Source organism: Prionailurus bengalensis, chromosome D4 (assembly GCF_016509475.1).
Source record: "Prionailurus bengalensis isolate Pbe53 chromosome D4, Fcat_Pben_1.1_paternal_pri, whole genome shotgun sequence".
NCBI classification, from domain to species: Eukaryota; Metazoa; Chordata; class Mammalia; order Carnivora; family Felidae; genus Prionailurus; species Prionailurus bengalensis.
The window spans coordinates 31,180,969-31,194,562 of NC_057359.1; the positions used below are offsets into that span (position 1 = coordinate 31,180,969).

General features: G+C 38.4%; 1 protein-coding gene across 1 annotated transcript; it reads right to left on the minus strand.

Annotated features, from left to right (window-relative positions):
* Nucleotides 1-4,402: 4,402 nt before the first annotated feature.
* Nucleotides 4,403-12,965, minus strand: FAM240B (family with sequence similarity 240 member B). The gene is made up of 2 exons (XM_043567196.1): nucleotides 12,769-12,965; nucleotides 4,403-4,641 (listed from the first exon to the last, which is right to left on the minus strand). The coding sequence occupies exons 1-2, from the start codon at nucleotides 12,909-12,911 to the stop codon at nucleotides 4,548-4,550; spliced, it is 237 nt and encodes a 78-aa protein (XP_043423131.1). The 5' UTR covers nucleotides 12,912-12,965; the 3' UTR covers nucleotides 4,403-4,547.
* Between the last annotated feature and the right edge of the window lie 629 nt (nucleotides 12,966-13,594).

Sequence of the window (13,594 nt, forward strand, 5' to 3'; positions counted from 1 at the left end):
AATCAAAATAAACCCATGGGGGCAAACTCGGGGATATTTTCTGGGGATGACCCCCAGGACAAAAAAGAAACCTTATATCCAGCTGGTGCCACACCTACCTGCCCATCCTCTACCTAAAGGAAAGATAGCCCCATATATTTCCCAGCCAAGGAGGGGGACAAATGGGTTCGAAATCCCCACTCTAGCAACAAAGGAATGTATCCATGGATACAAGTTACTCCAGCCCCTAGGCCCACTTGGCCCCCAGGAGGCATTCTTAATGATAACTGGATCTGGTGGGTTAAGGTACAGAATGGTTCATTAGTTCCTAGGTATACCTTGTCTCTCTGGGAGCACATAGGGCGTGGATTCCCAGGGCCCTCTTGGCTCCTTCCCGGCACCCCAGACCAAAGCGAATACTTTTGTTCCTTGTACCGCAAATGGTTCAAAGGAACAATTAAGAAGTCATGTCCCTGTAAACGTTCCACTTGAGGTGTTGAGAGTTAGATGACCTTTCGTGAAAATAGCAAAGCAAACGCTTTATAAACTACAAATAAACGTAGATACATAATGAAAGTAGTATGAAGAAATTAATCAATAAACAAAAAAGCAGGAGGAAACGTTACAAAGAAATAAGCATGAAGTTCTTTAATGGGTGATTACACAAAGGAACATTTTTAGAATTAGGTAAAGCCGAGAAACATAGATGACGCACGCTACAAGGAAATTGCTAACACATATAATGCCACGCTTGCCACAATAAAGTCACCAGTCTAACACACTGCTGTTGTCTGTGTCCATTTGTTATTCTCGCCGACGCCATTCATCCTTCAGGGACCCCTGGACCTGCTGGAGCTGGACTCCGGCAATTTTCTGTGAGCCCAGCCTAGTGAGAGCCAGGAAGAGATAGGACGAGGAAGAGAGGTGAGGTACATAAGGTCTTGCCTTGTACCAAGTCCTGCTCTACAGGCTTTTACATCTGCTCATTTAATCCCAACCACTGTGAGAAATGGGGGATAGTATGCCCATTACTATAGTTAAGGAAAGCATAGCTCAGGGGTTTCACCCTTGTTCCGAGGAGGTAGGTATCCAGTGGTGACAGATCCAGCTGTGCTCTCTAAGCTCATATTCTTTTTACTTAACCCATGTTAATTAAATGTTAGTTAAAATAAGTTAACATTTATATTTTTATAATCTCCATTCCTTGCTCCCCTGCATTCAGTTAACTGGCATGACCTGTCCACTCTATCTGCTCAAACCTGTTCTTGGCCATGTAGACATTGGAAACAATCTCTTAATTCACTTCCTGCCACTTCTCCTTTAATCTGTTTTCCCAATTGCAGTCAAATGATCATTTAAACTTGCAGATCTGCCAAAACCACTGCTTAGGGTATGTTTCACCACATATAAGGTTTTCATTTTTACGTAGACAAATATGTCTACTTTTTCCTTATAGCTTCGAGGTTTTCAGACTTGATAATGGATGTTTAAGCAAGCCATCCCTGCCTTCTAGACTGCTAATGCAAATGATAATTCATGGGTCAGGTTTTATAATGTATAGTTTATACACATTGACTTAGAAAGGCAAACCTTGGAAAAATTACAGTCTGACTAAATAATTCACAGATGAGGAAATTAATAAACAAACAAATGAAAATAAAACCCCAACACTAGTGGCCAAAGAAATCAAGTGACGTCATCCCTCAGATCAGAAAATACAAAGAGCAGCTATGACACTTATTCCTGGCAGTGATATGGGGAGAAGGGTGAACTCTTATTGACTGCTTGTTCAGATGGGAATTTTGCCAGCCTGTCTGGAAAGCATTTTATAAGTAGGAACTGCAATACTGTTTGTTCTCATTTCCCATTCCTGGTAATATATCTATTTTCTAGCATAAAGCCACTAGAATAAAGGACTTTTGAATAAGAATATTTGCTGCTTCATTGTTTGAATGATAAAAACCTGAAAATTATGTGACTGTCCATCTCTAAAAGAATTGTTGACTTTATTATGGAACATCCACATCAGGGTATAATATGATCTCATGAAAAATATGAATTGGAGCTAAATTGACCTAGAAGCATTTATTTTATGTATTGATTTATCTTTATTTAAAAAAATTGTTTTTAATGTTTTATTTATTTGTTTTGAGTGAGAGAGAGGGGGTGGGGAGGGACAGAAAGAGAGGGAGAGAGAGAGAATCCCAAGTAGGTTCTGCACTATCAGTGCAGAGCTCAAGGCAGGGTCATATCCCAGGAAACTTGAGATCCTGACATGAGCTGATACCAAGAATCAGACACTCAACAGACTGAGCCACACAGGTGCCCCACCTAGAAGCATTTATATGAGGAATGGTTGAGTGAGGAAAGCAAGATGCAGAAAAGTGATCTTATTTTGTAAAATGTTACTACACAAACACATTCACACAATGCCCCTTAGATATAGAGTGTGTGTGAGTATGTGTGTGTATGTGTATGTGTATGTCTGTGTGAATGTGTAAGTAAATGTAATTGTGAATGTGTGTCTCTGTATACAGCCATGTGAACATGGAGAAAATACAGGAAGACTCAAACCAGGCTATTAACATGGGTTACAGGGTACAGGGGTAGCAGATGGTAGGGAGTGCAGAAAAAGGAAGGGGGGCAAGTTAAGACGGTGAAAACAAAGGAGAAACAGTTAATAAAAGCCTACCAACATGTATGGTATAATCATTTATGCACTTATATGAAAGTATATATATGTGTGTATGTGAATTACAAAATTCGAAAAACTTAAAAATATAAGTCTAATTATTTCATTCTTCTACCTTAAAACCTGTGTCAATGGTTCAATCCAGAACTGAGAATCTTTTTTTTTTCTTTTAATATTTATTTATTTTTGAAAGAGAGACAGAGTATGAGCAGAGGAGGAGCAGAGAGAGAGGGAGACACAGAACCCGAAGCAGGCTCCAGGCTCTAAGCTGTCAGTGCAGAGCCCGATGCGGGGCTCGAACCCACGAACTGCAAGATCATGCATGACCTGAGCCAAGGTCAGATGCTCAACCGACTGAGCCACCCAGGTGCCCCCAGAATTGGGAATCTAGAGGCCACTGCTCATCTTTCCACCCTCCTATAAAACAGTTCCCTCTTCAGTCTGTGTCACAGACACACATTTCCCAGTTCTTTACTTCCCTGTGAATTCCTAGTCCCCTCTGCTCTGCAGTTCAATGCTCCTCTTGGCTCTTCACATGTGCCATTCTCCTCAGTCCAGGACATTTGACCCTTTTTCTTTTCGCGGATGGACTTTTACTCATTTTATAGGTCTCAGCTTAAATAGCAGTTTCCCAGTGGGCTTTCCCTGAACCGCCTATGTTCAGGGAAATATGTATTCCCATACCTGAACCCCCTATGTATTCCCATAGTTCTCTGTCCTTACTAAAATTGTATTTTATTATTAACCTCTTTTTCCAAACTTTGCTCAGATTTTTCCCAGCTGTAGTTTACTGCTTATATTTTATACCCAAATTGGAGAAGAGCCTGTAGCAGGGGCCTGGATCTTATAACTATGGGGATGTGAAATCACCTCTCCAACCCTATTGCCACTCCATGGCTCTCTTAGCTGTGAGAAGCCCTTTTAGTTTTCCAAGGAAAGCAGTTTATGCTACTATATGGCATTTATGAGGGATGGATGCCTTTCCCAGCATTGTCTCAGATTATCTTCCCAGGGTCTCTCTGGCCATGTGCATTCCTTGGTGCTCAGGACTCCTCTCTCTGTCCCCTAGAGAGGAACCATGGGCAGAAGAGCCCTAGCTACTGTGACAGATAGAACCTCTCCCACCCTGCGGTCATGCTCTGTAACTGAGAAGGGGCTACAGTGAGGGTGACTGTAAATTCCAGAATGTATCTGGGGCCAGCAGAGCTGCTCTAGCACCAGAGAGCTAAACAAGACAGGCGTGAGGGAGTTAACACAGGGCACATACCAGAGAGGGCAACCACGTTTATTAAACATTATTTTATTTTCATTGCATGTTTCTAGTTAAAGATGTTTATGAGAAAAGAATTCATATGAAGAGAAGGGAAAAATAATTAGTTCAGTTCATTTTCAAACTGTATTTTTTACCAATTATTTTCATAATAATAGCTATATTCGCAAAAAGCAGTGACGGGAAGAAAAGATTGACTCTGTTTTTCTAGAAGACCAAGGGAAGCCAAATTCCCATCCAGATCATCACCTTTGGTAAGCTAGATCAAACATTTAGATTTCAAAATGAAAAGAAAATGTGGAAATAAATTACACTACATGGATCATTGAAACCTGGGGAGTGCTAATTCTAAGAGCTTTTTATATTAAATAACCTGAGCTTCCCTGTCCCACTGGCGGTCACCCTGTCCATGGCAGAGAGGATTGAGTTGGATAATGACTCCCATTAGCACTGGGGGGAGTTTTCACATGTAAATCCCTTACAAATGGGAAAGCAAATAGAGAGTGTCCTGCTTAGTAAATCAACATAACTTGGGTGTTAGATTTTTCTCCTAGAAGAGTGCCCTTGGTGGCTTGTTATCTTTGAAGTGGATGAAGCAGGAGGCTCTCAGCCCACCGTACTTGTCTGCTTTTTCTTCTCATCAGGATTGTCCAGCATCTGTAGCCTTTTCTCCAGTCTCTGCTTCCATTCTTCTCTGAGCCTGAGGAGAGGAAAAATACAAATGCTTACTGCTTTTACCTCCACATCTGATGGTCCAATTGAAGTCTTTTGTTTTTCCTTCTAACAAATATTTTTGAGAAACACATGGCTTTTACAAATTAATGAAGAAATCAATAGATAAATGAGCAAAGTCTATGAATATGTGCTTTTATAATTTATTCCTTCCTAAATTGTTTCAATATAATGTCAAACAAAATCCCAGAAGGACCTTTTGGTAGATATTAATAAACTTTATATGGCAAGGCAAAAGAAGTAGATTAGCCAAAACAATTTTGAAGAAGAAAGCTGGAGGACTCACATTACTTGATTCTGTGACAAGTGTGGCAAGACAGTATGGCACTGATGAAAGAGCAAACAAATAAATCAGTGGAACAGAATAGAATCCAGAAATAAGTATGTGCAAATACAGCCAATTGATTCTTGACAAGAGGCAAAAGCAGCTCAATGGAGAGAGGATATTTTTTTTAAAACAAATCGTGCTGGAGCATCATACGTTTATATTCAAAAAATGGACTTTAGTCTATAGTCCACATCTTATACAAAATGAACTCAAAATGGATCACAGACCTAAATATAAAATGTAAGACAATGTGGTAGAGTCCCCTCCCTAAGAAATGTTGTATGAAAAGACCTCTAGATAAGGGAAGGCAACCTGGCTATATGTTTTTGTGATATCCCTCACGACTCTGTAACATGAGACCAGCCAATCAGATTATGTCTTTACATTACCCATATATGGGAGACAAAGAAGTAGAAAATTAATAAAAGGCTACACTAGGTGGCATTCGAAGCTCAATTTTTCTAGTAGGAACCCAACTGAGACCATGTTGGCATGAATAAAGTTGCTTCCTGGGAAGAAAGGCCAGAAAGGTGTCACTAGTTTCTATGCAAGAATCCTGCTGTCAGCTAAGGCTTCTAGAAGATAACCCCACAAAATAACATATTCATTATTTCCCTTGGATTAGGGAAAAAAAATTCTTAGATACAACACAAAAAGCATGATTCATAGAAAAAAGAATATTTGGGGGTATCAAAATTAAAAATTTGCTCTATGAATGTTACTGTAAAGAGAATAAAAGGCAAACCATAAATGGAGAAAATATTTGCAAGTCACATATCTGTTAAGGGACTTGTTTCTAGAATATAGAAAGTTCAAACTGAATGATAAGAAAATAATGTAGTGGGTAAAAAATTTGAACAGATATTTTACCAAAGAAGTTGTATAGATGGCAAATAGGCACATAAAAGTAATGCTTAACATAATTAGGAAAATGCAAATTAAAACACAATAAGTTATCACTAACCTCATAGAATGACCACACACACACAAAGGAAAACAAATAAACAATGTCCCCCCTCAACCCACTCCATCAAAAAAACTCCAACAAAATAAAAAAAAACCCTTACAACTAAATGCAGATAAAGTGTTGGTCAGGATGCTGAGTAACTGAAAGTCTCTTACATTGCTGTGGAAATGCCAAATAGAACAGTAATTTGGGAAAATAGTTTGGCATTTACCATATGACCCAGCAATCTCAGTCTTGGGTACTGACTCGAGAGAAATGGAAACTTGTGTTCCACAAAAATCTGTATGTCATTGTTTACAGCAGTTTCATTCAAATCATCAAAAACCATAAGTAACATAAATGTCCTTCAAGTGGGAGTGGATCACCAAACTGTGATACATCCATATAACAGAATGATAAGGAATAGTCAGCTGACACACACAACAAGAATTAATCCCAAATACATTTTGCTGAGTGAAAAACGTCAGACTGAAAAGAATACATACTATATTTTTCATTTATTACACTCTGGAAAAAGCAAAATCATAGGGATGGAGAACACATCAGTGGTTGCCAGGGGCTGGAAGCTGGCAGAGGAAATGACCATAAAGGAACAGCATGAGGGGATTTTTCAGAGTGACAGAACCATGTCATATCTTGATTGTGGTAATTATATGACTCTAAGCACCTGTCAAAACTCATAGAACTGTACATACATGAAAAGAAGTGCATGGTGCTTATAAATCAATTAAGAAAAAATCTACAGTAAGATGGGCAGAGGATATAAATTGGCTGTACCAGAAGAAGAAATCCAGTTGTTTCCTATACATATAAAAAGATATCAACCAAACTTATAATTAATTAAATTCAGTTTAAAACAGTGAGATGCTATTTTCACCCATCAGATTAATAGTGATTAAGAGTTTGACAATACACAGTGTGAGCAATCTTTCCACCTGGCACTCCCATACTCAGGGTGGGAGTTTAAATGAATACAACTTCTCTGCAAGACAAGAAATCAAGAGCTATCAAAATTTAAAAAACCCAAAAAACCAAAAAAAACCAACTCATCTTTTGACTTTTTAATTTTTATGAACATATCCCATAATTTTTGTCCATGTATGCAAAAATGTATGTGCAAGTATTCTTATTACAACATTGTGAAGCCAGAAAACAAAAAACAACCTAAGTGTTCTTTGATGTGATTGGTTAAATTAATTGTTAACATCATTGTAATGGAAAACATTAAAGAAGAACTGAATGTGCTGATATTGAAAAACTTCCAAGTAATTTAAAAAAGCAAGGTGCAGAACTATAGTCTCATCTTGCATAAAAATATAGCACACATATTTATTTGATTATTCATTTTGAAGTTTTTGGGAAAGATATACAAGAAACTGTTGATGTCAGCTTTCCCTAGAGAGCAAGTCTAGGAGCCCAAGTAAGAAGGAACTCCCTTCTAATTATATATTCTTTTGTGATGCTTGAATTTAAAAAAATGTGTTTGTGTTAGTTTCATAAGAATAAAAACAACCACAATGAAAAGATTGGGTAAATGCTTTCATTAGTTTGATAGAGTTGCCATAACAAAATGCTACAGAATGGGAGTCTTCAACAACAGAAATTTATTTGGTCCCAACTTTGGAGGCTGAAGTCCAACATCAAGGTGTCAGTAGATTTGGTTTCTCCCAAAGCCTCTCTCCTTTGCTTGCAGATAGCCTTCTTGCTTCACTCTCATGTGACCTTTTCTCTGGTGTGTGTGCATACCTGGTATCCCTTTGGGCATCCTAATCTCCTCTTTTTTAAAGGACATCAGTCAGATTGGATTAGGGCCCACACTAAAGATCTCATTTTAACCAAGTCACCTCTTTAAAGTCCTTATCTCAAATACAGTCACACTCTGAATGTGTGAAGGTACACAATTCATTTCATAACAATGCTAAAGCAAAGTAATGCATGCTTAACGCAGGAAGATCAGACTATATAATAAAGAATTTTAAAAAGTTGGATTCAATCTTAATTTTTTCACTCTTACAAATAACCCTAAAATGAGTAATGATAATACTTATTACTCTTTTCATATACCTGTCTATTTTCCTCAGAGGGATTCCTGGAGACAAGTAATTTAGAGGGTATAAATATTTTGAAGGCTCCAGGCACCTATTACTAAGTTGGCTTCTGGAAAGTTCTCACTTAAAACTCTGCTCAATTATGGGCCCAGGAAAGAATGGAAAGAATCTGGAGTGTCATCCTGTTGTTAGGTGTAGTTGTTGCTTAGCTACATTAGCAACCAAAGATCGAAAGTTGAAATATTGAGAGAAGAGTGAGGGTTATGGAGAATAATGATAAGACCTACCCTCACTCTACCTTCGATTAAATTAAGGTAATGGACATAAAAATACAGTTTGCTTCTTTGAAAGATGAGATAAAACATAGAATGGCTTCTCTCTCATAAGCAGGCAACTGCCTCAGAGGTCCTTGCATGGTTTATCTAAGAAGTGATGATTTTCTGGGGTGCCTGGGTGGCTCAGTTGGTTAAGGGTCGGTGACTCTTGATTTCAGCTCAGGTCGTGATTTACCAGTTCGTGGGTCCGTGGCTCTGTGCTGACAGTGAGGAGCCTGCTTGAGATCTTCTTTCTCCCTCTCACTCTGCCCCTACCCTGCTTGTGCTCTTTCTCTCAAAATAAATAAATAAACTTAAAAAAAAAAGAAGTGATGATTTATTGAACTTATATGACCTGTTGATATCACCTATTGTAATTTTCATAAGCTATATTTTCCATTATACTTGTTAAGTATGCATCTTAATTTGTAACCAAACTGCTGCCTTGTTATAAGCATCTCTGAAAGTTTCTATAACTGAATCTTCCTCGAAATGTACATGACTTGTCACTGAGATCTTTTAAAGCTCACTAATAAGGACTGCAGTCTGTGTATTTCATGGAACTCAATGGACTTTTTAATATAATGTGGATACATTCATTAATTAAAGGGGCTTTAACTTTTCTTGGGTATGATGGGTGTAAAAATGCACCGCTCAGAGTTGCTGCTGTGGGGAGCATCCACTTCCTTCCCTTTCTCTTTCCTGGAGGTTGGACCTATATCACCTTCTGATGACTCTCCTTAACTTCTCAGTTATAATTATAGGCTGATCATTTAGACTTAGGTGTCCATATAATTTATCATCTAAACTGAAGTACTTTTTTTTTAAAGTTTTTTTTAACATTTATTTTATTTGTTTATTTACTTATTTGAGAGAGAGAGAGAATGAGAAGGGGAGGGAAAGAGAGAGGGAGACAGAAAATCCAAAACAGGCCCCTTGCTGTAGGCACAAAGCCTGATGTGGGGCTCAAATCCGTGAACCCTGAGATCATGACCTGAGCCGAAGTCAGATGCTTAACCAACTGAGCCACCCAGGCACCCCACTTTTAAAGTTTATTTATTTTGAGAGAGAGAGAGAGAGAGAGAGAGAGCTGAAAGGGAAGATAGGGAGAGAGAGAGAATCCCAAGCAGGCTGCACACTTTCAGTACAGGCCCGATGAGGGACTCGAACTCATGAACTGTGAGATCATGACGAGCAGAATCAAGAGTCAGATGCTTAACTGACTGAGCCACCCACGTGCCCCTAAATGGAGATACTTTTAAAGGAAAAAGGGAAATTATGATCCATAACTGTAACAAAATGATAGACGTACACCTGGACTGCCCCAACAAACCAGGAGGTTTAGTCCTAGTACCTACACTGCATTTGATTTTCCTCAGATTGTCTCCATCAGTTATTTGCAAACAGTTTTCAACTTCTCTGTGGACCACCCCTATTCCTGTTGTGTTGCTTCTTTCTGGCCATTGTCAGAGAGAGTAAGGGGCTTTCCAATTCTGAGGTCCCTCATCTCGCCTCATGATCTCGCCTCCAAGGCCTCTGCTAGACGCACCAGTTGCCAGGATAAATTGATTCTCTGCAGCTCTGGCTGAATTCCTCTGTCAGTGAACCTGCAGGAGAGTGTGCTAACAAGCATGTCCATGGTGAAACACCTGTTTCCACTCTACCCTGCTTTGCCACAAGTCTTGCTAGTCAGATCTGCCGAGAAGAAAATAAAGCAATATTGATTTTGTTCTATCAGCAAAGGTGTTGGTGGGAACTTTTAGGGTTTTTGTCTTTTAGTGTTCACTCTGAATATTTCTGTATTGTTCAGAGGCTTGAATTTGCCTTTATAAGTGGAGAGTAGAATCAAAAAAGAGCCTGAGTATTATGTATGTGTGTCCAGTGTACTTATGTATAGTGGAGTATGGGAGATATAGGCCACAGGGATAGGATAGGGACTTCAGGGTTTATGATATTAACTGGTCTGCAAGTGTATGTTGGAAGGTACACTCTTACTCTGTTTCAAACTATTTTCTCAGATCAGCAGGATTTAAACAAATATTCCAACGTTCTGCTCTTGGTATGAAAATAAATCTGGGATATTTAACAAAAATAATAACAAAACCACTAGGTTTTGGGTCTTTTTTTCACAGCTGACAAGGGAAATAGCTCTGGTTAATGAGACTCCACAACAGAGGAGCAAACAAACCATAGGAAGCTGCCTCTACTTCCTCACTCCTTAAGATTTTCAATGCAGAGGCTCTGTCCAATTCTTTAACATTTATTTGTGGGACACAATGATGAAATGTTTCATGATGAGCACATTTTGAAGATTTATTCTCTTGGTTATAGAGGGGAGAGAAAACTGCACCCACTTGGAAGGGAGTCATTTCTGAGGCACATGGGAATCTGGAGAATGATTTGTTTAAACATGTATTTTAACATTTTAAACAAAATCGTTTAATTATTTGTAAATTCATTTGTTCTATGGACCATTTGCAATCAGTTGCCTTTTTTATAACTTCATTTTGCCTAATTAGAAATGGCACAGTATCGTTGTAGAAACTTTGGAGAAGCTAGGAGAGCTCATACACACAAAATCTGCCATTCTGCCAATCAAAACTAATCACTCAGTATCAGCATATTTTCTTTTAATGTTTTTCTTGTATATATAGGTAGACTGTGTATGTATTTTGACAAAAATAAAATGATATCACAAATTATGCTTTTAATCCCATACCTTGAGGGTTCTGGATGGGAAGATGCGGTATAGGGTTCATGATGGGATCTGGCTCCCTGGCTTGTGGGCCAGGACTTGGGGGCAGAAGATGGCATGAACCACACAACTGATTTTCCTCACTCTCCTGGAATCTCCAGGACTGGATGCTCTAGTGTGTGACTCTTCTAGCATCTAGAAAAGCCTGATTTTGCTTGCTGGATAAATAGGAATGTAGCTGGAATGATGGCAGAGCTCTTCTTTGGCTAGGAGAGAAGTTATTTCCCCTCAGGCGTTAATCAAGATTTTTAGAAGTTGATGTTGGTTCAACACATGTGAACTACACATGTTTTCAGCTTAGCATGTTCAGAAACATGGAGACATAGTGCCTCGCTGGCCAGCAGAATATTTAGCTGCCACTCCACTTGTGAGTGGGTGTCTTAGCAAAATAGACAACTTGACTGAGCTGTTCCCATTTTAGGGACAGAGAACCCAGATAGTCTCTGAAAAGTTGAGTTGATCTGTCTGCTCCAAGGCTCTCACATGTGAGAGCAGGTGCTGGCTCTTTTTTTCAAAGTGATGTTGACACATGTGACACATGTCTTCTCACATAAGGATATGTTCTCCTCTCCACAGCTTCCTTTGGCTAGAACAACAAGTTTACTTGCCAAAGAGGGGAATACCATCTTTGCATTCCCCCAAGAATATTAATATGTATCTTCCCAAATGTGAGATCTCTCATAGTTCTGTTCTGTTGACTTAAATTTAGTGTACCTCATGTGCTGGGGATTACAACAGAGGCAAGGTGGGGGAAAGATTTTTTCAGTTTATCAAGATATAAATAATAGAACTTCATTTTTGTTTATATACAAAAAAAGCTCAACCTTATTTATGAGTCACTGGTTCTCAATCAGAGGTGGCTTTGCCCTTGAGGGGATACTTGGTAACATCAGGAGATATTTTTTGTTGTTACAATGGGAATGGGAGTCCTACTGGAATGTAATGTTTTGAGGGATGTTGATAAACATCTTACAAAGCACAGGACAGCCCCCTGACCCCAAAGCATTATCTGGCCCTAACTGGCAATAATGCTAGATTTGGAAACCCTGGTAAATGTGGTGACAAGACTAAATGAGTAGATGAATTAATCATGTCTTGAATTTTCTATATTCTATGATGTTTTGACATCATAAGAACCTTGCTGGCCATGGAAAGGCCCAGAGCTAGCCTTTTCTTAGAGGTAACAAAAGGCCTGCTGTGAGCATGTCAACCAATCCTAAGTCTATGGCCCCAATCACCTCTAACTTCCACATGTGAAGCCATATTTTCCCTGCCCCAAATCACCCCAGGGCTAGGTTCCATACAACTAGAGAGCACATCTATAGCCAGAGCCCTCTGGAATTACTCAAACTAGACAGTGCTAAACTGTTTGCTCTGCCTTGCCTTTTGCTCAGGAACTCCAATAAAAACTCTGGCTTAGATGTTCCCCATGCTTCTGTCTTTTGCTTCCCCTGTGGCCCTAAATAGTATGTGGTGACCCTTCCTCTGAGACCTGTGAATATAATCTTCATCCAAGTCTTGTTTTCCTTTATTCTCATGGCTGCACTGATGTTACCATACCATACTGAACATTTGCATTCTTAGAACAGTAATAATGAATAGAACTCAGTCTCTCATATTCACAATCTGGTGTATTTCTATAGAAATCTAATTTAAAAAATAGTAGAGAAATAATCCACATACTTTCTCAGGGCGCTCCTTCCCTGACGGTCTTCCTCCAGTTCCCTGTAACAAGTCTGTTTGCTAATTTCTTTTTCCCAGAAGCTTTTGAGTTCGTGACACGTTTCACAGCAGAAGACTTCCCGACGGATATATTGATTGTTCATCCCCTGAAAAATAAAAGAAAAAGAAATCCCAGAGCCATTCTAATTTTGGAGTGATGAAAGGTGAGTTTAAATCTAGACCCTTCCGTTTACACTTTTTGTGACTGTAGACAAATTACATAGTCACTATGATTTGTTTTCTCAACTGCAAATGGGAATAATAATGGTTCTGTCAGAAAATATAATAAAAAAATTTTGAAATGAACAAAAACAAAAAAGGTGTCTAATAACCCGTAAAGATGATCTTCTTCTACCAGGGGCCTACCCATTTTATTGTCTTTGAGCTATTTTACAACTCTGAAATTATAGAAAAAATATAGTAATGCAAATGATTCTTGAACATAAAGAGTCAAATAAGTTTTGTCCAGGGGAATGCAACTGATAGTTGTGTGGATACCAAGCAATTTTAATCTGCTTCTAATTCATTTCAGTATTCTTGATATCCTACATCTGTATGTTTTTTTAAAATTCTTTTTGAATTAGTTGTGATACCTTACTAGTTTTCCCATTAATTAATAAATTAAATAAAATATTTGACTAATTTATTATTATTTATTTATTTAATTTATTTCTTGTTCATTTTATTTTTATGATAGTTGTGATTTTAACTTAAAGAAAGAAGTCTTGACAGTTACTTCACAGTTGTGTGTATATGTATATAAAATGAGATGATACACACAGAAGCT